The sequence below is a fragment of the Pantherophis guttatus genome, chromosome 2, assembly GCF_059756535.1.
Source record: "Pantherophis guttatus breed Tessera chromosome 2, ASM5975653v1, whole genome shotgun sequence".
NCBI classification, from domain to species: Eukaryota; Metazoa; Chordata; class Lepidosauria; order Squamata; family Colubridae; genus Pantherophis; species Pantherophis guttatus.
In genome coordinates, this window is record NC_142064.1 from 135,891,066 (window position 1) to 135,918,971 (window position 27,906).

General features: G+C 41.5%; 1 protein-coding gene across 1 annotated transcript in view; it reads right to left on the reverse strand.

Annotated features, from left to right (window-relative positions):
• Nucleotides 1-563: 563 nt before the first annotated feature.
• Nucleotides 564-27,906, reverse strand: part of LOC117662705 (uncharacterized) — a 51,599-nt gene continuing 24,256 nt past the window's right edge. The window contains exons 3-9 of the mRNA XM_034412244.3: nt 23,526-23,586; nt 16,321-16,416; nt 10,983-11,150; nt 10,289-10,414; nt 8,124-8,344; nt 5,758-5,813; nt 564-5,496 (exon numbers count right to left, since the gene is read on the reverse strand). Of these exons, the coding sequence (XP_034268135.2) occupies nt 3,419-5,496; nt 5,758-5,813; nt 8,124-8,344; nt 10,289-10,414; nt 10,983-11,150; nt 16,321-16,416; nt 23,526-23,586 (2,806 nt within the window). The 3' untranslated portion in view covers nt 564-3,418. The remainder of the gene's footprint in view (nt 5,497-5,757; nt 5,814-8,123; nt 8,345-10,288; nt 10,415-10,982; nt 11,151-16,320; nt 16,417-23,525; nt 23,587-27,906) is intronic.

Consider the following 27,906-nt stretch of genomic DNA (forward strand, 5'->3'; position numbering starts at 1 on the left):
CAAGCATCTGAATTTTGGTCATGTGGCCATGGGGGATGCTGCAACAGTCGTAAGTGTGAAAAAAACTCACTATTTTCAGTGCCGTTGTAACTTTGGTCACTAAATGAACTGTTGTAAGTGGAGGATTACCTGTATTTTTGATGAAAATGGGGAGAGGAGAAATATGTGGAAGACTGATAAAACTCAGCGAATGGAGCCCTGAATAGGCTCCATCCTCATAATAACCATATTTTTGCAATGGTGAGAATGGCCCAGAAATATCAGATATTCTTTGAACCACAACTGGAAGGGTTTGTTAACATAAAAGCTCATTGTTTAGAGGTGCCCTTGATTGTTATGTGGATTGTTATGCGGATGAAGTCCTATTTAACATTTTATTTTAATAAAATCAGTCACCTATGCATCTCTAGTATTTAAATAACAGTACAGTAGCATGAATATCTGATCCCAGTGCATAGAAATGCTAGCTATAACAGGTGGAAAGCATTATATTTCAGCAAGACCAAAATAATTGCTGCAAATATATTATCTCGCCAAATACCAAAAATATACCCAGACAATAATTTCTGATTTTTCATTTACTACTTCCTTGTTAGCACAATATCTGATTTTCAATTACAGTGTACGCATAGGTGTTAAACCCTTTGCTTTAGAAACGGGTGAACACAACACTATGGATCCTTATGATAAAGGCAATTTTAAACATCCTGCTTACTGTTTTCTTTATTAAGATTACGGCATGTGAAATAACCATTGTTAGGACAATCACCCAACTTTTTTTGGCCTTTTTCTTTCCTAATTTTTCAAATGGCTGTCTGCTTCCTCGGTGCAGTTTCCCAACTTCAAGTTGCATAAAGTTGGAAGGTAAATTGCAGAAAGTGTCTTTCCTTCATCATATTTGTGTCGGAAGCATTCTTCCCCTTCTTCAGCTTGTTTCTGTACTGCATGTTTGCTCAGGGAGAAGTTACAGTGAATTCATTTGATCCCTAGGAGTCAAAAACTACTTGATGGAACGTAAACAACCAATCAATCAGTCCTATATATGTATGCATAAAATTGCAGTTGCTTGTTATTAGTTCCCATCATTTGATCTAGCTTCATCTATGACATCTGTGCTCATGTTATAAAGTTCCGTATTTCTGTTACCCATGCCTAATACTGGGAATTCCCTTCCCTTCCATGGCACACAAGACAAGACACCTAAACTAAGATATCAGTTAGAGCTTTGTAGGATTGTAGGAAGAGAATTCTGCTAATTTATGGTAGCAAAAAACTCAGAAGTAGTCAAAGGGCCTAGAGCAAAAGAAGCCAATTATTCAGCAATTTTATTCAGCAATTGAAACTTTCTCCTTTTTGTGGATTTTAGCACTAGTTTTGATCATGTTTGCCTATCTATTGGCTTTGTTACATTTATTCCAAGCCCCAGTTATCTTTAGGCATCTTTAATCTAACTGTCTGTACTGCATAGGGACACAGCCCCATTTGCTGGTGGAATCACGTGTGGTTTGCATCTTCATTTTTAAAGATTGTACTTTGCTCTTAATGATTTTTCTGAAATAGCCAAAAGGTGATACAATTTCATCTGCATAATCATCAAACTGAATGTAGAGCCTTTGATGAAGGAATGATTATACGTGATACAACTTGCGTTATGTCAAAATTTAGAAATATAATTTGTGGCTTTTGATAAATTTCCAAGAAATTTACCCCTATCTGCTGAAGGAATATATCCCAGAAATCACGCTTTTTCTTTGATCAAAGTGTGATTTTGCTTTACTAATCATTTTTAGATTCAGTTGATAAAAGAACACTTTAAACTGTGAGAATTCCTGTTCATGTCAGAAATAATGAATGGATGATTAATTGATGGAGAACAGGGAGACAAATAACATTAATACAACATCTGGAATTAAATATAAATAACTGGGTTTTGTAATTAAGTATAAATAACTCTGGTTTGGAAGTAGTGGATTTTCATACTTATCAAATTCAATCCTAGAACAAACCTGAGACTCAGGCTCTTAAACTGTACTTGTAATTTCCTATCCTTTTTTTTTTTTTTTTAGCTCTGATCATCAGATTCCTAATCCTTACCCAATTTCAGTTTTATAATTCCGGTTGTAGTTTGAAAATACAAGAAAAGGCATATGTCACTATCTAGGTTTATATAAATATACAAAAAATATTCACCCACCTGTGGCCATGTCCCCAGAATTACAACATGCTAGCATAAACATAATGTGGTTATGTTTTGATAGACAATATGAGCTGAATTTGGGCAAAATGTCACTAGCTTGTTCTCAACTATACTTTCCACATTTTTCCTCTCCTCCCTATTCTGCATGCAAATTGCTATACAAAACTATAAGAGTTAAATGATTGTTATTAATATTCCTACCCATTCCTAGCCACACGTTTACCGTCACTGAAAAGCAAGCATGAGATTTCTTTTCAATTATCTGCAGCTGAATTGCTATCAGCAGTTCAAAGGCTTGAGTGAAGATTTAAATTTGCTCAGAGATTACAATCAAAGATGAAAGGATGCATTGGATTCTACAATGGTCAGGCAATGTACGAAGTCTCTGGATTGTGCTTATCCATCTGCATAAGTGTGCAAATAATAGAAATGAAACCATCTAAGGGAATGCTGAAGCATACAAGACAAAACAGATTAATAACAGACTCAGCTAAAAACAGCGCCTTCAAGAACTGGCTAGTGAGTTTTCACTAAGCATGCTGGTGTCCATTAAGGTTGGCAAAAGCCTTCTAAGCAAATGAAAAACATAATTTTTGCCTTTAAGAATTCAGTGGCTCAACTCAAAAGAAGATTCTTGAAATCAGCCCAAAGATCAGCAGTGAAGTAGACTAACTAGCTTCCATCGAATAAGCTTTCTTGCAAAGCCTCGTGCTATTTGCTTTAATGCATATTTAAACTTTGGTATAATATATGTAAATAACAGAAAAAGTAAATAATACTGGTTAAAAACTATATACTGCTGGCTTATGTTTTGTAGCAGTTAATGTCTGTAGTATAACTGCAATATTAGTCCCCCTCACCATAAAATATAGCATTAAAAAATGTTCTGAACATGACTCACAAATTATAATAGCCAAAGAAGATTGGGTCAGCATCTTCAAGCCTGCAGAATTCTGTGTCTTATTGTTATGTTGATAACAGAAACCTTTTCAATGGATTCCCATCCACAATCCATCAGTCTTTAGATGAACTTGAGCTTCTAGAATGTGGTATCTGAGTCCTATTCATGTGTTTGTGAGACACTTACTTAGTGAATGGTTGTAATATAATAACATTTCACCAGAAGAAAAGTAGTGATACACATCAGAGCAAACCTCATAGGCCAAGGTAATGGGATCTGAGGAGGCTGGCCTTTCACTCATTTCTGTTGTCATGGCTTATTCACGGATTATTCATTGCAACTTCATCTGTGTTGCTGTAGCTTCTAGAAATGTCATACTGATTTTCTCTTTCACCACTTTGGCCTATATAAGTTCCAGATGGGGAAAGTCTTCCACTTTCAGAACTGTGGCTTTCATTTAGGCCGCTTTCTAGAACATCTTCAGCCTTGTCGCTTTCGGTTCTAGGGTGTGATGTGACTGCACATTTATAACTGTAGTTTCTGGAAATCATGCCCTCTGTACATTTTTCATTTTCTTTGTCACAACGAATAGAAATATTGGCCTCTTGGATATCTCTGCTTTCTTCATTGGAGCTTCTTGATAATAAATCAGCTGCTTTAAAGCTCCCACTTTCTCCACTGTGACTTCTAGAAAAGCTGTGTTCGGCAGCATCTTCCTTCTTTCTGTGAACCTGAATAGGAGTGGAGGTCTCTACAGGACTTATACTATCATTGAGATTTCTAGAGAATCTGCCTGCTTGTTCAGATTCAATTCTGGAACAACCACACGGTAAAACACCTTCCTTTGTCTCATTTGCACTTCTGACATCATAATCTGGATATCTTTTCTCCCCATGACTTTCTTTGATTTCTTTAGTCTGGTCTTTCATAAGATCAAAATCTACAAATCCTCCTCTTCTGCTGCTTTGGCCTCTGGAGGAACCACCTTCCACAATGCCTCTGTTGAGTCTAGAAACCACAGCTTTGACGAAACCTTGACTTCCATCAGTCACACTGCTGGAGTAGTCAGCTTTATCTGGAACACTGTGAGGTCTGGCAAAAACACTTTGAGTTAAGCCTCCTTTACTGTTGGTGTAGTTTTTAGAAAAACCACTCTCCGATTTGCTTTTTCTCCCGTATACAAAAAGGCCAGGATTGGTACCTGGGATGCCTCTATTCTCTATTGTGTGGAGTCTAGAAAGTTCAGGCAGTGAAAGTTCTTCACTTCTGGGACTAGGATCTCCTGAAATATTTCTTTCCAAAGCACTTTCTCTTGCACGACTATGAATTTTTAAATCGGTCTCCTCACACAGACCTTCATCTCCACTGGTAGGACTTCTGATAAACACACTGTCACTTAAAGTTGTACTTCTTATACTTGGGGTTCTAAAGCCACCATCCTTTGAGACAGATTTTTTCTCACCACTAAGGCACCCAGAAATACTACCCTCTATATAGGCTGTGTTACTACCGGTATTACTGGGGTAATTATGAAGGTTGCTCTCCTGTATACCTTCAGTGTGGCCTTGACTAAAGGTAGTATCTGTAGAGTCTTGACTTTGGTCTCTTTGTATTTTAGAAAAGTCATCCAATGAACTATTTCTGCTGGCTTTGCTGTTGCTTTCAGGAATGCCAGCTACAGGGACTCCACCATCTTCAGTGCTCCTTGTTCTAGAAAGTATAGGTTCAGCAAATTCTTCATGGCTGCCTCTAGATTTAGGTTCATCATTCTGGCTTCTAGATAGGCTGACCTGTGAGATGTCCCTGTTTATTTCATCGTGAGTTCCAGAAACACCACCTTCAAGGACCCCATCATCTTCAGTATTTGTTGTTGTGGTAACAGGTTCAGCATATCCTTCATTTTCATTTCTGCATTCATTTTCATTACTCTGGCTTCTAGAAAGCCAGCCTTCTATATAGGACTCACTAGTCCCGCTGTAACTTCTCAAAAGGCTGTCTTCTGAGATACCACCACTGTGACTTCTAGCAAAAGCATTCTCTGTAAACTCTCTGCTGCCTTGGCTTTGAGACTGGTAACCAACTGGTACGCTTTCTTTTCTACTATGGTATCTACGTCCAGAGGAATTACTGCTTTCCCCACTTTGAGTTCTGGAAAATTTGGAGGACAAAAATTCTGCACTTCTATAATCTGGACTTCCAACATCAGAGCCCTCTTGGATATTGTCACGTGTCTCACTGTGGGCTCTGGCAAACAGAGTCTCAGTCAGGGCTCCATCTTCATTGTGACTTCTAGAAAGTCCAGTTACCAAACTGCTTCCACTATGGATCATTTTATTTGTCAAATCTTTTGCTCCTGATGCCACATCTGGGACATTTTTGCTGCCAGAGTCGGGTAAAACTGCAAAGGCAAAATACAAAACACAGGGTTTTTTCTTTTCTTTTTAATGCTATTTTCTATTTTATTTTTGCTTTCAGTACTCATACACCTGAATTAACATAATTTTGAAGAGCATTCCACAAGTTTTTGATGTTGTATCCCATTAGCTTTGTATAATCTCAACTCATTCAGTTCTTCAACATTTGGGTAAGCAAATGAGATTTGAGCAAATGTTTTTTTTTTTAATGATCATTTCAAAGAAATATTAAAGAACAAACTTACAGTACTTTGGTCTGGAGTAGATTTTGCTAATGAATGCAGGTGATGGAGACTCCATGCTGTGATTAAAACAACAATAAATTAGCTCAGTTTTACTATAAAATACCAGTTTTCAGAAGAAGCATATAGCAATATAAGCAAAACTTAAAAATAAGGAATTTAGGAACTTTGAGGGTTCCCATCCTAGACAACTAATCAGTTTCTAGAACAACGGATACTTGCTGCCAGGATAAAAAAAAACACAACCATTTCTTACACTGATATATCCTTAAGAATTGCAGATATATGTAAAGAATATTTGTCACTGGTGCCTCCTCTTTTTTCTTTTTAGCACTTAATAAAATAGGTGATATTAAATACAAAGCTCTTTGGAACTCTTGAATCTTTAGAATTCCAATGAACAGGCATCCCTGGCATTCTAAGCACCCAGAAGACGCTATGGCATATTTTGTTAATACCGTGTTTCCCTGAAAATAAGACCCTGTCTTATATTTTTTTTGAACCCTGAAATAAGCGCTTGACCTTATTTTCAGGGAGGTCTTATTATTTTGGGGTGCGTGGAGCAAGATGGGGCTCCTCTTGCTGCCTTACCTGATTTCCAGCTCTGTGTTTAAATATTTTTGGGGAGGGCTTATATTTTTTTGGGGAGGAGATTTATTTCAGCGCATGCACTCAAAAGCCCGATTGGGCTTATTATTGGGGGATGTCTTATTTTCAGGGAAACAGGGTATCTGTTAAATACCAAACCTGTGCAAATTCAAAGACCTCTCTTCACACTAAAACCACACAAACTCTAATATTCATCCTTTGATTTAGAAGGAACCTGGATTAGATTAGATTGCCATGTGACCTGAAATGGTGGTAATCAGCTTCATTATGTAGGTGCCCACACTATTCAGCAATGCTGAAGAACAGGGGTCCCCAACCGCTGGTCCACAGCCTGGTGCTGGGCCTTAGCCCATTTGGAAATGAGCCGCAGAAATGGTGGGTGAGGATGCATGTGTGCTTCCACATAGAAAGCTGCATTTGTGAAAGCGGCGAATGCATGCATGTGAAACCATCCACTCTCCCCCCTCCCCCACTGCCACCACAGTTGCCTCCACCGGTCTACCGAGCCTAAAAGGTTGGAGACTGCTGCAGTAAAAGACATACAACAATAAGCGTTTGGATATCATGAAAGCATGCAACACAGCTAGAGAAAAAAAAAATCTGTATTTTGGAATTCAGTTTTGAACTAATCTTTGGCTTTAATGCTATGTTTCACAACAAACTTCCAGAACTGTGAGTTCAATTGACCAATAAGAAAGCCACGTTAGTCTCTGAAAAAAATAAAATAAAAAACAGTATGGTCAAAGCTTTTCCGACTAACACATTTTATTAAATCTGATCATTTCAGCTGCAGTTGCAGAAGTAGTTATGCCTTTTAATAAAAAAAGTTATTATTATTATTTTTTTAAATTTGATTTATATGCCGCCCTTCTCCGGAGACTCAGGGCGGCTTACAATGCGTTAAGCAATAGCCTTCATTCTTTTGTATATTTATACAAAGTCACCTTATTGCCCCACAATCTGGGTCCTCAATTTACCTACCTTAGAAAGGATGGAAGGCTGAGTCAACCTTGAGCCTGGCGAGATTCGAACCTGCAGTAATTGCAGGCAGCTGGTCTTAATAACCAGTTTAATAACAGGGTGCCTTAGACCACTGTACTACCAAGACTCTTATTTGGATAAAGTGCTACCAAACTTCTGAGTTAGTGACCAAGGATTTTAGGATTCAGAACATTAACTGTATCTAGTGTCAGTATCTAATGCTAGAACATGCAGGATCTAGAACAGGGGTGTCAAACTCGCGAGGACATGTCATCACGTGACGTATCAGAACTTTTTCGCCCTTCGCTAAAACAGAGGTGGGTGTAGCCAGTGCGTGACACATCCAGCTTGCGGGCTGCAAGTTTGATGCCCCTGATCTAGAATGTTAGTTCTTCAGGCAGAAGTTACTAACTGTACATCGTAGTGTCTGCATCACTACGTAGTGTCTGTAGTTTTCTCAGAACAAAAAGTACTATAAACCTGCTGAATGTTTCAATTTTCCTATTCAAAATCTGAATCTGATGTTTGAAAGGCAAAGTTGCATTCGGAATATATTTTTCTTTAAATTTTGACATCCATGAACCACATTTCCTGATTGTTTAATTTAATTTTGATGTTGAAAAAAACTTTCCGGTATGACATGCTGTAGGTATCAGATGCTTGAATATTAAATAATTTCTGAAGGAAGTTCAATCTCTCTCTTGAACAGATATTTTGGAGGCAAAGCTCTACTTTCTTTTCAATTTATATATCCAGAAGCTTCAAATAAACAATCATACCTTATTTCTTCTCCTTCTACTAATTTCCTGTAAGTGAGAATCTCAATGTCCAAAGCCAGCTTGGTATTCATCAGCTCTTGATACTCCTTAACCAACTGAGCCAAGTCTTGTCTGGCATTATAAAGGGCATCTTCCAATTTTGCCAGTTTTGCTTTGGCATCGTTGAGGGCTGTTTCTCCTTGTAGTCCAACATCTTTGATGTTATCCTCTAAATGTAGACACTGAGTACACAGAACATCACAAGTAAGGGAAAAGCTTGGTGATCTCTCAAGCCCCCTATTCACCTCCATCTTCCCATTTGAAATAAATACAAAGTTGAACTGGGAAGGACACAAAAATGTCTTTACTCCTGCATGTCAGTACTTTTCAGTAGTAGATGTAAATTGTGGCAAGTCTCCAAGCACATAGACAATCATAGAGAAATGCCTGCTCATATATCTTTATCAGCTCATTACCACCACTTGCAATTTTCCTTTATTACCCCATAAACTCTAATATACAGGAATAGTTTGGTTGTTGCTATTAGCTTGGATAACCATCAAATTTGAATACCTCTAAGCCACACAGGAAAAGGAAAAACACACATAATTATATTTCTTAATCAGATACTACATCAACCACACCAAGTAAATAAACAAAGCTGAGTGGGCAAATATGGCCAGATGAGCTTCCTGGACTTAAATTCTCCAGTAGTAATTTTCCTTTGTTCTTTGAGATATTAATATTCAAAACTTCTGTCATAAGTGCAGACATTCCTGCGGACTATCTCTCCCAGCCTGGTTTCTGCCAAATGTTTTGGGCTACATTTCTCTTCAGTTCCAGCACATCTGGCTGGGGATGATGGAAACTGATAGTTATCATATGTGGTGGCTTATTGACGGAGAAGTAAATTTACTAAGACAACAACATGGTACTTAGCTGTATCACGGCACCCTCAACACAGGGGTGAAATCCTACTGGTTTGGACCAGTTTGGCTAAACCGGTAACGGTGGTGGCGCATGGTTCAGAGAACCGGTAGCAGCGGCAGCGCAATGCTCTGCCCACTTGCCCGGACATCATTACTTCCTGGTTTTAACCAGAAAGTAACCTGGTTTTGACCCTATGCGAATGCGCAGAATGCTTTGTGCATGCGCAGAGGGTCCAAGCGTGCATGTGATGCGCGCATGTGCAGAGCATGGACTTCTGAACCGGTAGGGAAGGTAAATAGATTTCACCCCTGCCTCAACATGCATAATGAAATCCATACAAACCAGGGGTGAAATCTACTTACCCTCCTTACCGGTTCGGAAGTGCACGTGCTGTGCACGCGTGGCTGCTTCGCTCGCTTGTGCGCATCACATGCACATGCAGACCTACGCATGCGCAAAACCTTCTGTGCATTCGCAGAAGGTAAAAAACACATTACTTCCTGGTTAAAACCAGGAAGTAATGACACCCAGGTGGGTGGGCGGAGCTTTGTTCCGCCATCGCTACTGGATTGCCAAACCAATCGCGACGATCGCTACCGAATCACGCAATCCGATCTGAACTGGGAGCATTTCACCCCTGATACAAACCCAAATTAAACATACCTATACCTGTTCCTATACCTATTTATTTATATTTCATATTTCTGAACCACCCATCTCCCTCAGATATATCTATAGTTATACACATGTGATTGTACACACAGACACTTTTCTGAGAGCCAGTTTGGTCTAGTGGTTAAGGCATCAGACTAGAAGTCAGGAGACTCTTAGTTTCAGTCCCGCCTTAGGCACAAAGCCAGCTGGGTGATCTTGGGTTAGCCACTCACTCTCAGCCCTAGGAAGAAAGCAAGGGCAAGTCACTTCCAAAATCTTGCCCAGAAAATTACAGGGACTAATCCAGGAAGTTACCAGGAGTCAACACTGATTTGAAGGAAGTAAAACAACAATAACAAATATATTCTCATGTGATCACAAAACACTTTCGTGTTCTTGCACAAAAACGTTCAAAATGAGATGAAATAACCAGAACCTCATGTAACGTATAACATTATAGGATTTTGGTCATGTTTTATTTTATTTTTAGGTCTTTTTTAAAAATACCTAGACTATTGCCAAGAGCATAGGTTTCCTTTGCATATTTCTATGTATTTGGGGAGGATTATAATTTTGCAATATTCTACCAGTCACATTCTTACCTGGCTTTTCAGAGAGACAATGCAGGACCTCAATTTTTGAATCTGTATATTTAACTCAGCAATCGCCCTCCGGTCATTAAGGAGATGGTCCCCATACTTAGCACATAACACTTCCCTTTCGTTCAGCTGAAGGCAAGAATTAAAAGAATATTACACACGGTAATGCTTCCTGGGCCTCCCCTCCTCTTGCAACACCCACAGCATGGAATATAAAACCAAAAACTCCCCCCAAACCATTACTTCGTGATCTACAAGGGCCATACTCACTAAAGTAAAACTCTCTGCCTCAAGCATCTGGAGCTCTAGACTCAACATGCCCAGACTATATACAGTAACATTAGATTTGTGACTAAAACAGTATAGTGAAATGCTTTATATCTGAATATTAATTTATTTTCTGCTTTCTTATCAGCATTCATGTGAATTCTCTTATTTTCTTCTCTGTTCTCATTCTTTGCCTCATTATTGTATTTGATCCAGAGATTTCTTTTTTTATACCAGATTTTATTTTTTTTCTTGACCTAGTTGAAGCTCATTGTCATATTTTCTGTCAGCCTCCATTTTCTATTTCTTTGTGCCATGGTTCAGTTAGGCATGGGGGGCTGTGGCAAAACCAAGCATCTGTAAATTATTCTCCTTTGGCAATGGTATTCATTACATTTTGGACAATTTTTAATGGTACATGAATGGATACCTTGAGCCTGGTGAGTGCCTCCAACTCTTCCCAGCTTTTCATAGCCAAATCTTCATACTGAACTCTCACATCCTCCACAATCTGTTGGGGATCAGGAATGTATCTGTTGTTGTCAATCCCCAGCACGACTGAAACATCTTTAACCTGGGACATCACTTCCTCAAGCTCCTAGATCAAAAGGACATGGGCTGAGATTAATATGCAAATCATACATTAAGTTTACAATGGTTAGATCTGACAACTCAGCACTGGAAGCTCAGCTATGAATGGATATACTGTTAATTAATATTACACATCCATATTTTTTGTGTGTGTTTAGTATGTCTCATACATTATCATTAGTGATATATGATGGTAGATATGGTAGGTTGGTATTATTACCCAAAATGGAGATCTGAAATTCTATAATGGAGATCTACAAAGAAATTATTTTCTGGCTATGGATGAAAGCTCAGGAAGAGTAGATTTCCAATTCATATTCTTACAGCAGCATATGAAAAGCAAGCAGATGGATAAAGACCAGATTAAACCTGATTTTAAAAGATTACTGCTAGATTATTATTATTATTTTTTGAAAACGAGAAACTTCTCCAGAGGGAAGAAGGCAAAGTGAGCTCTGAAAACAACTTTCCTGCAAGAAAGGAATAAGAATTGAAAAGAGACATGGAATTGGCCATTGTGGTAAGGAGTTTTCAGTCCTAAATTGGAAGAAAAGGTGGAGAACAATTTGAAGCAGGTTCTATAACTTTGAAGCCACCCTACTCCTGTGACATGAATTATAATACCACAAAACTGAAGCATATATAATAGCAATGCTTGGAAACTGCAATCATCCCTCAAGTTATCTTATCAACCATCTCAGAACAAACAGAATATCATTCAGAAATTATTTATGGCTCAAGACCGGCTAGAAACGTTCAGTGATTAAACCACACAGACACATCCTTGTGTCACGAACAGGCAGGCAAGACCCTACATGAAGGCTCTGAAATCAGAACTCTTTGAATGTTTGGCTAGTCCTAATGTCCTACTTTCTTGAGTTTTTACTTGTCTCCAGTCAAAATTGATTTATGATAGCAAAAGTCCACAGGCTTTACACTCCTGATCTCAGGGAGAGAGAGAAAAAAAGCAGCAGCGTTAGAAGTTTTTTGTAGTGATTCTCGGCCTACTTGGAATGGCCAAAAGCAGGAATGGAAGGCACGGTTTATCATTTGAGAACATAGTACTCTGGCCACAGGGTTTATTGCCTTTAAAGTCATTCAGGTTGTTAACTTTGGGAAGTAGCCAAGGGACAATGTCAAGGCAGAGGCAAGGTAGGTTCATGACGAAGTGTAGTAGAACCTGGTTTATGATGAGCAGAGCTGGAAAAGTGGCTCATCAGCAACTACGGTATTGATTGCCTCATGTTGTTTACTAAAATGAATCAACAAAATGTTTGCTGGGTGACTTGCTGCTGCGAGAGCTATTGGTTACATGGCTCAATCATTTCATATGATAAAGGAGAGGAGAAAATGTTTAAAGTTCATAAGCATAATCACAGTTTTATTTAATGACAACTTCACTTAAGGTCAGGGGTGAAATCCAGCAGGTTCTGGAGAACCGGTAGCAGAAATTTTGAGTAGTTCAGAGAACCAGCAAATGCCACCTCTGGCTGGCCCCAGAGTGGGGTGGGAATGTAGATTTTGCAATATCATTCCCCTGCCACGCCCACCAAGCCACACCATGCCCGCCACGCCACTCACACAGAACTGGTAGTAAAAAAAATTGGATTTCACCACTGCTTAAAGTCCAGGTTGTGATCACTAAGTGAGGACTACCTGTACTCAGGTACTCAAGTACTTCATTCCTACAACTAAAAACAACTAAAAATCTAAGATGTCTACCCTAAAATTTCTTTCCTTTTCCTGATAGATTGAAATCTGCTTTTTTTTAATTAATTAAGCACAAAGCGGTAAGTCATATGGGCCCATAATACATTATTGCTCTACTATGGTCATATTACCTGTTGCATTTTATCCATCAATTGCAATCTGTTGCAATTCATCAATCCAGCTGCATACATTTTAGATACATGCAACAGAAATACATGCCAGCAATGGAAGTTGATTGACCTCTAGGTGAGGACCTATGGTAGATTAGGTTCCCCCCACCCAGCCCCCACCAAGATCAGTACCACAAGTACCATTGCAGCCAGGAAGTGGGTTCTGGATTATGAAAATCTCCAGAAGGAAAGGATGATCAGGGAATTGCCCATTTTGACTCTGGATAGCTCCTCACAGGGAGACTACAAGAATTAAGTTTCTTGTGCTCATCCATCAGTTGAGCAGCTTGGGAGTTAAGAGAATATCAATCTGCCCAGAACCACTATGCAGCCTTTATAGATGTATAACTGGCAACAAACCTCACTTTCTTAAAGTCTTTGGATATAATTAATTTACAACCTAAAAGAAACATTCCAAATGGCAGAAAAGAACAAAGACACTCAGGTGAGCTGCATTCTGTTTGGAATTAAGAAAAGAAAACAATGTTATCTTAAAGGATTTAATTTAAAAGCAAAAGGCTTAATGAGATTTTAATTCAAGAAACTTTTAAATGGATAAAAAGGATAGTAATTTTAGAAAACAGAAGAATTTTTTTTCTGATGAAAATGCCTTTGAAAATATCAATTAAAAGGACCTTAGTGGGAATGCTGATTGTTTATTATTAAAGAAAGTAGATTGTTGGATTTTATAAAACAAACAGGATAATATGAGCCAGACTGTATAATGTAACTACAGAGAGTTAATTGGGACTAAATGGTTAAACAGAGAAAAGCCAAACAGAAAAAAGGAAAAGCTTATCTTTTATCTTCACCCTAGTAATTCACATACTTTCACTTTCTCATATAGCAAGTAAAAGAAAAGAAGCAAAATTAGGAAAAGGAAGGAGAGGTTTGCTACAGCCATACAAATAAGGGCATTTTAGCAGATTTATTAGAGAAAATGTTTGAGGATTTGGCAAGAAGATAAATTCAATGGACGGATGCCAATTGTTTAGATGCTTTTAAAAAGGAAATGGGAGAAGGATTTGCAGGAATTAAAATGGACATGAAAGAGGAAATTAAGAAGGTTGAAGAATCTGTATGACAATTAACTGAAGATCTAAAATAAATTAATGACAAGGTGGAAGATTTGGAAAGTAAAACAAAAGTTATGAATAGAGAGAGGGAGAAAGATTTGGACAATTTGGCATTACTGGAACTAAGAGAAAAATAATTTCGAGTGAATCCAAAAGAACATTGAGAGAATATCAGAGAAAATATTGATAAGTCTTTGTCTTTCCTGGATTGGGAGGAAAGTGATGTTGAGGCAGAGATTGGTAAAGTTTACAGGATTAATACACTATTTGCAAAATTAAAAAATTTGAAGCTTCTTGGATAAGAAGAGAAACATCTTCAAAACAAAAACAGAAAGTCCAGTTACCTCTTGAAAAAGGACCTTTGGGATAAAGAACTGGATACAGTGAGAAAGGACAGCAAATTACCTCTGCCAGTAGTGCTTTTAATTCTAGCAATTGAGTTGGATAAGAATAAGGAAACTCTTTAATGCAACATAAAATGGAAAAAAAGAAGGGTTAGAAACAAGCATAGAAGGCAACCCACATGTACTTCTTAGACAAGCAATCAACCAGCCCGCCTCCAGCTCTTTCCCTTTATTGTATTTAATACAATAAAGCTTAAATGATTGGAGATGAGCTCAGAGGCCAGGGCAGGGCAGGTGAACCATTCTTGACAGAGATAAGACGGCTGTAAAGATGGGGGATTTCATAACGGCTTGTTTTAAGAAGCATATCCTCAAGGCTATGAGAAAGAAGAATTCCAGTCTGATTATGTATATGTAGAGTATCTAGATCAGCGAAGGTGAGAGAGGCTGAGCGAGTACCAGGGGTTCCTTACTGAACCAGGTGAAAATAATTAGGATGTGTAACAGATGTAATTGCACACTAGGTGCACTCAGGAATGCCCATGATTGACACAGATTACTGGTTCTGTTTCTTAGGTGCCACCATAACTACTTCATGTAACTTAGAATTAAGTTAAGATATGTGTACAAGATAGTGCAGGTTACAACTGATCTGGCATGCGATGAAGCTAATGATTAGCAGAAAGGAGAACAGCAATCCAATGTAAAAATAATAAAAGAGTGGGAGTTGATTCACTTTGCACATGCTCCGAGGCACCAAGCCTGAGGAGCATTAGGCAGGTATGAAAGTTTTCAACTCCATCTCTGAAAATCTGTATAATTGTCACTATGTGCTTTGTTTCCTTATTATTTCAGCAATCTTTCCAAGCTTCAAAATTTCGTTCAAATATTTATTGTAAGGTGCTCGTGGCAGTACAAGAAAGGGAGGGGATAAAATCAGAAAAAAAAGTACATCTCTTGTTTAATTTCCCAATAAAGGGCAGTTCCACCTATTTTTAAGGTTGATGTTCCTTGCATCTAGTAATACAAGCAGCATCCGTGTACAAACATATCTTTGGCCTTCGTGAAGTAAGTGTCCTTTTCTTTGGGGCATGTCCAAAATTCAAATAAGCAGGAGTCTTTAAATGATGATCATACTAGCTGTCAATAAACATACCCGTATTTTTCGGAGTATAAGACGCACCAGAGTATAAGATGTACCTTAGTTTTTGGGGAGGAAAATAAGAAAAAAGCTGATTGGTGGGTGGATTGGCCTCCCGGAATACCCCCAATCAGCTGTTCCCAGAGGTGAATTTTAGCAACAGGTTCGTTGGCTGTGAGCTCTGAGCCTTGCTTTTTGTTCTGCCTCTGAAACTTCTGAAACAGAGCTTCAGAAAAAAGCTCTGTTTGGAGGCTTTTTTTCCTGAAGCTTCTTTCAGGAGCTTTTTTTCTGAAGCTTCTTTCAGAGGCTTTTATTCTGAAGGACTATCTGTACTCTGTTCAATCTCCTTTCTTTGGTATTGGTATATAGATTAACTTCTTCCAATCTGTTGGTTATTGTGTCATTCTCCAGATTTGTTAGCATAGATTGGTTAGAACCTTTACTGATTCTTTTTTTGTTGCTTGCCATATTATTTTAGATAAAAGCTTTTCAGAGGCTTTTTTTCTGAAGCTTCATTTCTGAGGTTTTTTTTCTGAAGCTTCTTTCAGCCTCTGAAATCTCCATTTGTGTGGCTGGGCGGGGCTACATTCGGAGTATAAAACACACCCAGATTTTCAACCTCTTTTTTGGGGGAAAAAGGTGTATTTTATACTCTGAAAAATACGGTAGATGTTGGATATTTACTACAAACTAACACCACTCCAGGACATTCCTTCTGTCTCTCTTTCTTTCTCACCTGCTCATGGATGGTACTCATTAACTCCACCCAAGCATGAAGTCCACTTAGTTTTGTTTCCAATTCTGTCTTGTGGAGAAAGCCATTGTCCAGGTCCTGTGGATTAATGAAGACCAGAGAAAAAGAGTTTTCACTTTAATTGGAACTTTTGACATAAATTTCAGTCTCAAGCAAAGGAAAGAGATACTGGTTATTGTTGTTTTCTGCAGGATTAGCATTCTGCCATTGCTATTTGAAAATAGCATTTGGTCAGAACGTTTGATTTTAATTGAGAAAAATCTCTGCCAACAGAATTTCTCTGAGAGGTCTTCCCAAAATGCTTGTTTTCCCCATTGGTAACATGAATCCAGCAATTATACAATTTAGAAACAAACAAACAAAAATGACTTGAGTCTTCTCTTTCTATAATTGCCATTTTGAAATTCAGGTGACTTAGGAGCATAATTGTGCATGGAATTCTGGTCGTAAATCGTAAGACGGGTCATCACATGACCAAACAATCTGGTTTTACAGATTTTTGCCACAGTTGTTAAACAGATGTGCAGTTGTTAAACAAACCAGCATCTTTCGCTAGAAATGTGAAGTTAAGTGCCATAAATTGCAGTCATGTGACCATGGGACACTGCAAACAGCCATATATGTGAGCCATTTGCTGTTCACCCAAAATGGAATCACATGACTGTGTGTGTGTGTGTGGGGGGGGGGGAAGCTGTTGGAACTTCAAATGTGAATGCTTTTTTGGGGGTCCATCAGAACTTCAAACCATCATGAAGCATAAGTCACCACTTATACCGATGTCTGAGAAGCTGTGGATTGGATTTTTTTAAAATTCTGAATACCTTCGTGGGGCATATCTGCTAGAGAGATTCTAATCTATGGCATTCATACAGCAATTTATAAATACAGTACACCTTAATGTGTAAAAATAAGTAATAATCGACAAATACAATAACTTTAACAAGGAATAAGCAGCACCTGTTGATGTTCCAATAAAGCAGAGGGGGACACAGATACTGTTCAGGATGATCTTGTTCCTAGTGCAGGGGTCTGCAACCTTAAGCACGCAATTGGACCCGTTTCCCACAGAAAACACCGGGGCCCACAAAATCTGGGTGGGCGTGGCCAACTCGATGTCACTCACTTCCACCAGTCACATGACCTCCCCCTAGCCATGCCTACCCAGCCAGTCATTAGGGCAGAGAACCAGTTGTTAAAAAACACTGGAAACCACAAAACCCTCCCCCCCTCTCCCTCTCTCTCTATGTCTCTTTCTCTCCCCCTCTCTCTGTATCTCTCTGTCTCTGCCCCGGCTGCTTCTCCATCCCACACCATCACCCTTACATTCTCAGGCCAGGCAAGGAGTGACTGGGAGGGGAGGGCGAGGGGCGGGGCCAGCCAGTGGTGGGATCACCTGACAGGGAGCCACAGCATAGGGCCCAAAGATCTGCATGTGGCTCCAGAGCCGCAGGTTGCTGACCCTTGTCCTAGTGTGTCATTCAGGGGATGCTTTGTTCAAAAAGAGAAATGATTCCACCCAGATTCCCACCACTAATACAGTCAGGGTGGAGGGTGAGCTTTGTCTGCCTTGCCTTTCTAAGTTTCAAATTTTGGGTTCTAGATTTAGGGAATTCAGGTTATGTACATCCTCTATAGATCTTATTTTCTACCATATGTATGATTTCCACAACATTTTAATAATGCTGGAAATTAAAAAAGGAATCTGGGTTGGCTCACTAGTCATCACTTAATCATAAGTAAAAGACATCAGGGGAATAAACAAGGCAACTATGTTTAATACAGGATGAACACAATTAAAAGGAATTTACAGTTAATAATAGCAGCCTGCCCTCATAAGAATGTTTGATGCCTAAGCACCACATAAATCACCCCAACTAATGTTGAAAAATAATTCCTTTAGAGCCGGCCTAAGTGAATTTTGTACTGGGATAAGGATCTTTAGAAAGTTTAGAATTGGAAATGCTGGAAAATGCTTCATTATATATTAAGTAGATTGAATGGAATTCCGTTGACAGTTGCAAAACAAAATGGCAGCTCAGAGCTGAAACTCCGAGGCTAGGAGGAAGATGTTTTGACATTTTCAAGAGTGTGGGGGTCAATTAACCATCCACAGACCCCCCTCCCAGCAAGCTGAGGTATTTTCGGCTCAATAGAGCTGTGGATGGAGCCCAAGGATAAAACCCAAGCCGAGTCCGAAGATCAGCTGTTTGTCAGTAAAAAGACTGAGGGCGGTGGGGAGGATGTCAACATCAAAACCTGGCTGCCATGACCGGGTCAACCACTGAGTCTAATACAGCTGATGAAATGGTTGGCGAGACGGTGGCAACAGCGACTCCAGATAGGGTGTTGATAATGATGCCTGGGCTAATAGGCACTGCATGTAGCAACATGGTGGTGATGATGTCTATGGCAAGGGGGGTTACCACAATGGCGAGGGGAATGGCGCTAATGGTAGCGACAGCGACGGCAACACCAGGAGGCTGCAAGGAAGCCCTCGTTGTTAATAGAGGAGAGGGCAATGCTGCAAAGGCTATAAATGTTAGGATCCCTTCAACCTCTAGGGATCTGTTGCACTCCTCTTTCTTGAAACTCTGAGGACTTATTAAACTAATTGAACTAAGTAGCCTGAGCAAGGTGATGGATAGGGACTGAGGATTACAAACTGGAAATGATGACTTACTCTCCCCCTTAACTGTCCCTCTCTCCTTTATCAGATCTAGATCTATTACGACCACTCAGCATTAACTTGCAATCTTAGATCGATCTGCAGCTTTATTTACCACCTATTCCCCCAAGATTACCCTGATTATTTAACCCAAAATACTTTGTCCAGTGGCTCTGCCTTACTTTTTTGATCTAATCCTCGGCCATCGCTGGTATCAGGACTGGAGGAGATACAGACATCGAGAGTCTTGGATTATGGGGAGATAGACCACCTTCTCTTTGTTTGTTTCAAATGGTTTGGTCGCTGTGAGAGGACGACCTTTTGAGACCTCTACCCCCACCTCCTTTGGATGGACTTACTACAACCACAAGACTTCCCATCGTCGTGAGAGGGCGATGATGTTCCGATGTATTGACATTTGTAACTTACTGGTCTCCCTTTTACATCTATTTCCTCCCTTATTTTAAATTACCTGTCTTAACCATCTCTAACACTCTTAGAAGAAAATGATCCTTCATCTCCTTCAACTCGCTCCTATCTTTGATGTATTCAACTGCGGAGCTCCTTGCACTGCGAGATTCCCCCCTCTCGCATGTCTGGCCCTCTCAGTTATCAAGGGCCGCCCTTGAGGACGGGTTTTGGAACCCTGAGAGGTGGTTTGCAAAAAACCGACGGCTTTGGGGGTTTTTAGATAAATCTTTAAGTTCTATTTTAAGGGGTTCTGGGAGGGATTGTGGGAATGGATCTGGGGGGATCCATAAATCCACTGAAAGGGGTAATGGGTCTGATAATCATGGTGGGGAGGATGGGGATAGAAATCTGACAAGGATGCAGGGGGATGAAGCAATGGGCATTAGTATAGTAAGTGGGAGGGGCAGATATGACGGCTGCAGGGGGCCATATTATGTTTCGGGAGTGCGCACTTGATGTTTACGAGCGATTGCCCACTCCGACCCCCAAAGCACTGCTCGTTTCCCGGGTTGTTCAGAGTCTCAGACCCTGGGTCTACGGCTGATGTTATGTAATGCCAGGTCAGTGGTAAATAAAGCCCCCCTCATTCATGATCTTATTTCAGAGGGGGGTGCTGACCTGGCAGGGATTACGGAGACCTGGTTAGGCCAGGAGGGAGGAGTTCCCCTTGTGGAAATGTGCCCGCCAGGTTTCCGTGCATTCCATCAGCCAAGGACTCAGGGAAGGGGTGGGGGAGTGGCAGCAATCATTAGAGAAAGTCTTTGCCCGAGGGAGGCCACTGTTCCTCAGATAGCCGGATGTGAGTCCCTCCTTGTGAGGTGGGGTCAGGGGATTCAGATGGGCCTACTGATTGCGTACCTGGCTCCCTGCCATGTAACAGCGGTCCTGCCTGAGCTGCTCGACATTATAGCCGGGGTGGCGGTGGAAACCCCCAGACTTATTGTTATGGGGGATTTTAACCTGCCATCTGCTGGTGAGATGTCGGAGACGGCTCGGGAGTTCATGGCTTCCATGACGGCCATGGGCCTGACCCAGGTAGTTCAAGGCCCCACCCACTTGGGGAATCACACTCTGGACTTGATTTTTGTCTCTGATCAGTGGCTGAATGATCTAAGAATAGGGGATATAGACATCAAGCCCTTGTCATGGTCTGATCATTCTCTCCTTCACATTGACTTTCAAGTCACTTCCACCCACCGCAGGGAGACGGAACCAACCAAATGGTTCTGTCCCAGGCGCCTGATGGACCCCAAAAGGTTCCTGATGGAGCTTGGGCCATTTCCTGAGACTCTGGCTCACGACTCGACTGAGGACCTGGTGGTCGCCTGGGACAGGGCGGCTACTGGGGCCTTGGACCGCGTCGTGCCTTTGCGGCCTCTGACCCGATGCCGATCTCGTCTAGCTCCTTGGTTTTCCGAGGAGCTGAGAGAGATGAAGCGTCGGAAAAGATGCCTGGAGAGTGATTGGAGGACAAGCCGATCTGAATCTGACCGAACACAGGTGAGATCTTATATTAAGATCTACCTAGTGGCGATAAGAGCGGCGAAGTCTAGCTACTTCTCCGCTCTTATTGCATCTGCAGAGAACCGCCCAGCTGCGCTGTTTAGGGTGACCCGCTCCCTACTTCAGGTGGGGGTACAGGAAGATCCCTTAAAGGGTCGAGCTGAGGATTTTGTACAATTCCTGCATGATAAAGTCACTCAGATTCGGGAAGGCCTGGACTCCGATTGGGTAGATCCAGGGGAGGAGACGGGGGCAGGTCTTGAGAGCGTTATCTGGGAAGAGTTTGACTCTGTGGCTCCTGAGGACGTGGACAGGATTCTGGGCAAGCTTAACGCTGCCACATGTTTATTGGACCCGTGTCCCTCCTGGTTGGTACTGGCCTCCCGGGAGGTTACACGAGGCTGGCTCCAGGGGATTATAAATGCTTCTCTGAGTGAGGGTGTCTTTCCTGCCGCCTTGAAAGAGGCGGTTGTGAAGCCTCTCCTCAAGAAGCCTTCCCTGGACCCGGCTATATTATCAAATTATCGTCCAGTCTCCAATCTTCGCTTTGTTGCGAAGGTTGTTGAGAGTGTGGTGGCGCGACAACTACCCCGATACCTGGATGAAGTTGTCTATCTGGATCCGTTCCAGTTGGGCTTCAGGTCACGATACAGCACAGAAACGGCATTGGTCGCATTGGTGGATGATCTCTGGAGGGCTCGGGACAGAGGTTGCTCCTCTATCCTGGTCCTATTAGATCTCTCAGCGGCTTTTGATACCATCGACCATGGTATCTTACTGCACCGGCTGGAGGGGTTAGGAATAGGGGGCACCGTTCTTCGGTGGTTCTCCTCCTTCCTCTCTGACCGTTCGCAGTTTGTGTTGGCAGGGGGGCAGAGGTCGACCTCGAGGCACCTTATTTGTGGGGTGCCGCAAGGGTCAGTCCTCTCACCCCTTCTGTTCAACATTTATGTAAAACCGCTAGGTGAGATCATCCGTGGTTTTGGGGTGAGTGTTCATCAGTATGCTGATGACACACAGCTATACATCTCCACCCCAGACCACCCCAATGATGCCCTTGCTGTGATGTCCCGTTGCCTGGAGGCCGTGCAGATCTGGATGGGGAGAAACAAATTCAGACTCAACCCCTCCAAGACCGAGTGGCTGTGGCTTCCGGCGTCCCGGTATAGTCAGCTGGTACCATCACTGACAATAGGGGATGAGATCTTGCTCCCCACAGAGAGGGCCCGCAACTTGGGTGTCCTCCTGGATTCACGGTTATCTTTAGAAGATCATTTGACGGCCGTGGCCAGGGGTGCCTTTTATCAGGTTCGCCTGATCCGCCAGTTGCGTCCCTTTCTGGATCGGGACGCCTTGCGCACGGTCACTCATGCCCTAGTTACCTCCCGTATGGACTACTGTAATGCTCTCTACATGGGGCTCCCCTTGAAAAGCACCTGGAGGCTCCAACTGGTCCAGAACGTAGCCGCGCGGGTGATTATGGGCGCAGCTCATTACGCCCATGTAACACCTCTCCTATGCGAGCTGCACTGGCTCCCGGTGGTCTTCCGGGTGCGATTCAAGGTGTTAGTTATCACCTTTAAAGCGCTCCATGGCTTAGGACCTGGGTACCTACGAGACCGTCTTTTGCCACCAATAGCCTCCCACCGACCAGTTCGTTCTCACAGGGAGGGACTACTCAGGGTACCGTCAGTCAAATTATGTCGACTGGTGACTCCCAGGGGGAGGGCCTTCTCTGTGGGGGCTCCAACCCTTTGGAATGAACTGCCCCCGGAGATACGGAATATCCCTGATCTTCGTGCTTTCCGCCGTGCCCTCAAGACCCTGATGTTCCAACAGGCAGGGCTAAACATACAAACATGCAAATGATTTTTTTAAATGTTATCTAATTCTGGGTTTTATTTAATTGACCAAACTAAGTAACAATTTTAATTAGCAATTTTATGATGTTTGTGTGTCTATATTTTTCTTGACTGTACACCGCCTTGAGTCCTACGGGAGAAAGGCGGTATAGAAATATAATAAATAAATAAATAAATAAATAAATAAATAAATAAATAAATAAATAAATAAAATGTAATTAGATGCGTGACTAAAAAAAATCATAAGTGGATGCTGGATGATCCTGAACAGGGCCTGAATTCCTTTCTTTTAAATGGCTTTCCAGAGGAAAAGTTATAATTATGCAAAACTCTTTTAAGAATTCATGACTACTGCCCCAAACCAGCACGTCCATGATTTTTACCAGTTCATTCCAGGAACAATATAAAAACCATCTAGTATTATTACATCCTGCATTACGCTTGCTTTCTAAGTGGCAATGGAAATGTTGTGGCAATGATAAAAGTTTTAAAACGGTGAAAATCAAAGCTAAACTTAAAAAATGTAAAAACCGAATTAGCAGATAATGTGAATCCAATTCAAACAAAACTACTTTTTTTTTTTAAAAATGCTCAATTCTGTATAAAAGCTCAATCAAACCTACAGATAATTTATCCACCTGAACTGCTTTTCTCTGTTTGGATCTGAGGAATGTTTCTCTGCCTACCTTTTTGAGTGTTGTGAAGGTGAATTCCATCCCACTGCGTTTGTTTATTTCTTCTTCGTATCTAAATGAAAGAGGGTTGGTTGGTATGAATGAAATGTCAAAAGATATCATTAAAAGAGACTGTATAATTTATGTTTTCTACAGTACCTCCCTTTATGTTTAGTAAAACCAGTGATCCCAATGCAGACACACAAACATCCCATAAAAACCCTACACCTGGCCATCTGTTCATGTAATTGTGAATTATTATAACTCTTAGAAACACCAACATATGTATCTATTATACTAGTTGCTGTGTAGGAGTACACTCATGAGAGGCTAACCCTACCCTGAAAAGTTACCAAAGCATCTATGCAAAATAATATACAAAATAATAATTTTGGAAATAATAGCAGAAAAAGGCAATGACTGTATAACTAAGTTTAGAACAAACGACAATTAGTGGGACTTCATCACTTGACTGCCTCAAGGAACAAAAGACATTTCTTTCCAATAATTTGTCCCATTTCCTTCCCTGGTGCAAAACATTTGTGGTTTGACAGCCACAGCCTCTTACTGGCCATCTCAGTAGAGGTGGTCCTCAACTTACAACAATTCATTTAGTGACTGTTCAAAGTTACCACGGCTCTGAAAAAAGTGCCTTACAACTGTTTTTCACATTTACGACCGTTGAAGCATCCCTATGGTTACGGGATCCAAATTCAGTTGGTTGGCAACTGGTTCATATTTATGACAGTTGCAGTGTCCTGGTGTCATGTGATCTGCTTTTGTGACCTTCTGACAAGCGAAGTCAATGGGGAAGCCAGATTCACTTAACAACCGAGGAGGAGCCTGGTTTAGCTCAACAGACAGAGCACTGTAATTTAACACCAGCTGTCTGCAATTACTGTAAATTCGAATCTCACCAGGCTCAAGGTTGACTCAGCCTTCCATCCTTTCTAAGGTAAGTGAAATGAGGACCCAGTTTGTGGGGGCAATAAGCTGACTTTGTATAAATATACAAAAGTATGAAGGCTATTGCTTAACGCACTGTCTCCGGAGAAGGGCGGCATATAAATCAAATTAAAAAAAAAAAACGTGTTACTAACTTAACAAATGCAATGATTCACTTAACAACTGTGGCAAGAAAAGTCGTAAAATACGGGCAAACTCACTTAATAAATGTTTCATTTAGCAACATAAATTTTGGGCTCAATTGTGGTCATAACTCAAGGACTACCTGTACCATAATTCCATATGACACAATCCCTGAAATCAACTAATACCAGATGCTCAGGTTTTACATACCAACCTGCAAGGATTGCTAGCAGAAGGGACACAGGAATTGCTCATACAATCTAAATAAGCTTCATAAAAACTTAACATTCTCAGCATTGCTATCAGAGTGATGGGGGAAGTGAAGCATGCTTATCCAGAATATATTGCCAGCTCTTATGCCAGTGTTTGCCTTTACAAGGGCCACTAATGTTGTCATGGGATACACAAATTACACCTGAGGAGATCACAAAGGGTTTTTCATTGGATTGAGCAAATAACAAAGCATACATCGGACTTTAGAAATCATGTCATGGGCACTCTCACAAAATGGCTGTCATATTAGGTAGCCAGTCACAAATATCATCCATCAATTTGCTCCCTGCCGTACTAATCCCCTAAAATGTCTTTATACCCTAGGGGGAAATACACTTCAAGTAAAGTTCTGGGAGGCGCTCACTCAGCACTTTTTCAAAAAATGCTTATGAGTTCTTTTCATTTTTAAACATTAAGGGATGCTAATGTTTTCATAACATGGGTTCATGTCATAACCCATGTTGGCCAGCTTTCTTCTTATGATGTAATCCCTGCCCAAAGGCTTGGAAATAATAACAATAATTAAGAATAATTCAAGCAGAGCAGAGAAACAACTGTGGGTACAACTGTTATGGACACCCAAATATCTATAGGGCAGAATAGATGAATCGCTCTATGTTTGATCATTTCCGTCCAGACCAAATTGCTGCTTTTCCTGATCTCACATAATGTCATTGCCATTATCAACCACTGATGGTGTTGTTTAATGGGAAGACCCCTTGGAGGGTAGAACTGAGGATTTTGTACAATATCTGTATGACAAAATTGCTCAGATTCGTGAACAGCTAGACTCTGACTGGATTGATCCAGAGGAGGTGACAGGGGCAGGTCCTGAGAATATTATTTGGGAAGAGTTTGATCCTGTGACTCCCGAAAGCGTGGACAGGATACTGAACAGACTAAATGCGACCACATGTTTATTGGACCCGTGTCCATCCTGGTTGGTACTGGCCTCCCGGGAGGTGACGCGAGGATGGCTCCAGGAGATTATAAATGCTTCTTTGAGTGGGGGTGTCTTTCCCACCATCTTGAAAGAGGCGGTGGTGAGGCCCCTCCTCAAGAAGCCCTCCCTGGATCCAGCTGTATTAGCAAATTATCGTCCTGTCTCCAACCTTCGCTTTGTTGCAAAGGTTGTTGAGAGTGTGGTTGCACGACAACTGCCTCAGTACCTGGATGAATCGAATTATCTAGATCCGTTCCAGTCGGGATTCAGGCCCGGGTACAGCACAGAGACAGCATTGGTTGCATTGGTTGATGATCTCTGGAGGGCTCGGGACAGGGGTTGCTCCTCTGTCCTGGTCCTACTAGACCTCTCAGCGGCTTTTGATACCATCGATCATGATATCATGCTGCACCGGTTGGAAGGGTTGGGGGTGGGGGGCACTGTTCTACAGTGGTTCTCCTCCTTTCTCTCTGACCAGTCGCAGTCTGTGTTGACAGGGGGCAGAGGTCGACCCCGAGGCCCCTTATATGTGGGGTGCCACAAGGATCGGTCCTCTCGCCCCTTCTATTCAACATTTATGTGAAGCCGCTGGGTGAGATCATCCGTGGTTTTGGGGTGAAGTACCATCAGTACACTGATGACACCCAGCTGTACATCTCCACCCCAGACCACCCCAATGATGCCCTTGAGGTGATGTCCCGGTGCCTGGAGGCCGTACGGATCTGGATGGGGAGGAACAAACTCAGACTCAAACCATCCAAGACCGAGTGGCTGTGGTTTCCGTCGTCCCGATATAGTCAGTTGGCGCCATCTCTGACTATTGGGGGCGAGTCGTTGGCCCCCACAGATGGGGTTCGCAACTTGGGCATCCTCCTGGACTCACGGCTGTCTTTTGAAGAGCATATGACGGCCGTAGCCAGGAGGACTTTTTATCAGGTTCGCCTGATTCGCCAGTTGCATCCCTTTCTGGATCGGGACTCGTTACGCACGGTCACTCACGCCCTTGTCACCTCACGCCTGGATTATTGTAATGCTCTCTACATGGGGCTCCCCTTGAGAAGCACCCGAAGGCTCCAACTGGTCCAGAATGCGGCTGCGCGGGTGGTAATGGGAGCAATGTGGCGCTCTCATGTAACCCCCCTCCTGCGCGAGCTGCACTGGCTCCCAGTGGTCTTCCGGGTGTGCTTCAAGGTTTTGGTTACTATCTTTAGAGCGCTCCATGGCTCAGGACCAGGGTACTTAGGAGACCGCCTCCTGCCACCAATAGCCTCTCACCGACCAGTTCGCTCCCATAGAGAGGGACTCCTCAGGGTGCCGTCGGCCAAACAATGTCGACTGATGGCCCCCAGGGGGAGAGCCTTTTCTGTGGGGGCACCTACCATCTGGAACGGGCTTCCCCCGGAGTTACGAAACATCCAAGACTTACGCATATTCCGCCGTGCCCTGAAAACATTTCTATTCCAACAAGCTGGTCTGGCCTAACTCTCCCTTTTTAATTGGCTTTTAAACTGGCTTTTAAATTGGGTTTTAAACCTCTTTAGATAAATTTGGATGTTCTTAATCTTTGAGCCTAAATTACTTAATCTGTTTCTTAATAGTTTTTAACTTCTATATGTATTTGTATTTATTATGGCTGTTCACTGCCCTGAGTCCTTCGGGAGTAGGGCGGTATACAAATATGAAAAATAAATAAATAAATAAAATAAATACAAGTGTCTTAGCAACAGCAGTCCCAAACTGGATCTTCAACTCAAATATAAATGGTTTTATTACCCCCCTATACCCAAATTACTCTCAATTTAAGGACCATTGATTTAAACAATATTTACTATAAATATATATATTTGGAAAATAAGTGTTCTTGAAATATGTATCTCAAATCATATTTTAATGGGTTTTGACATACTGTATTTTTTATCACTATATTAACCCTGGATAAATAAAGCAAATTCCACAAATTCAGAAGAATAAAAACACAGTCATCAATTAGGATCCTGTGAAGCAGGATCAGGATTTTAAATGTAGTCTTGTTCAGCTTTGTTCAGGATGAAGAGCACACTTGCTCTTTGAATGGCATGCTGAAAATTC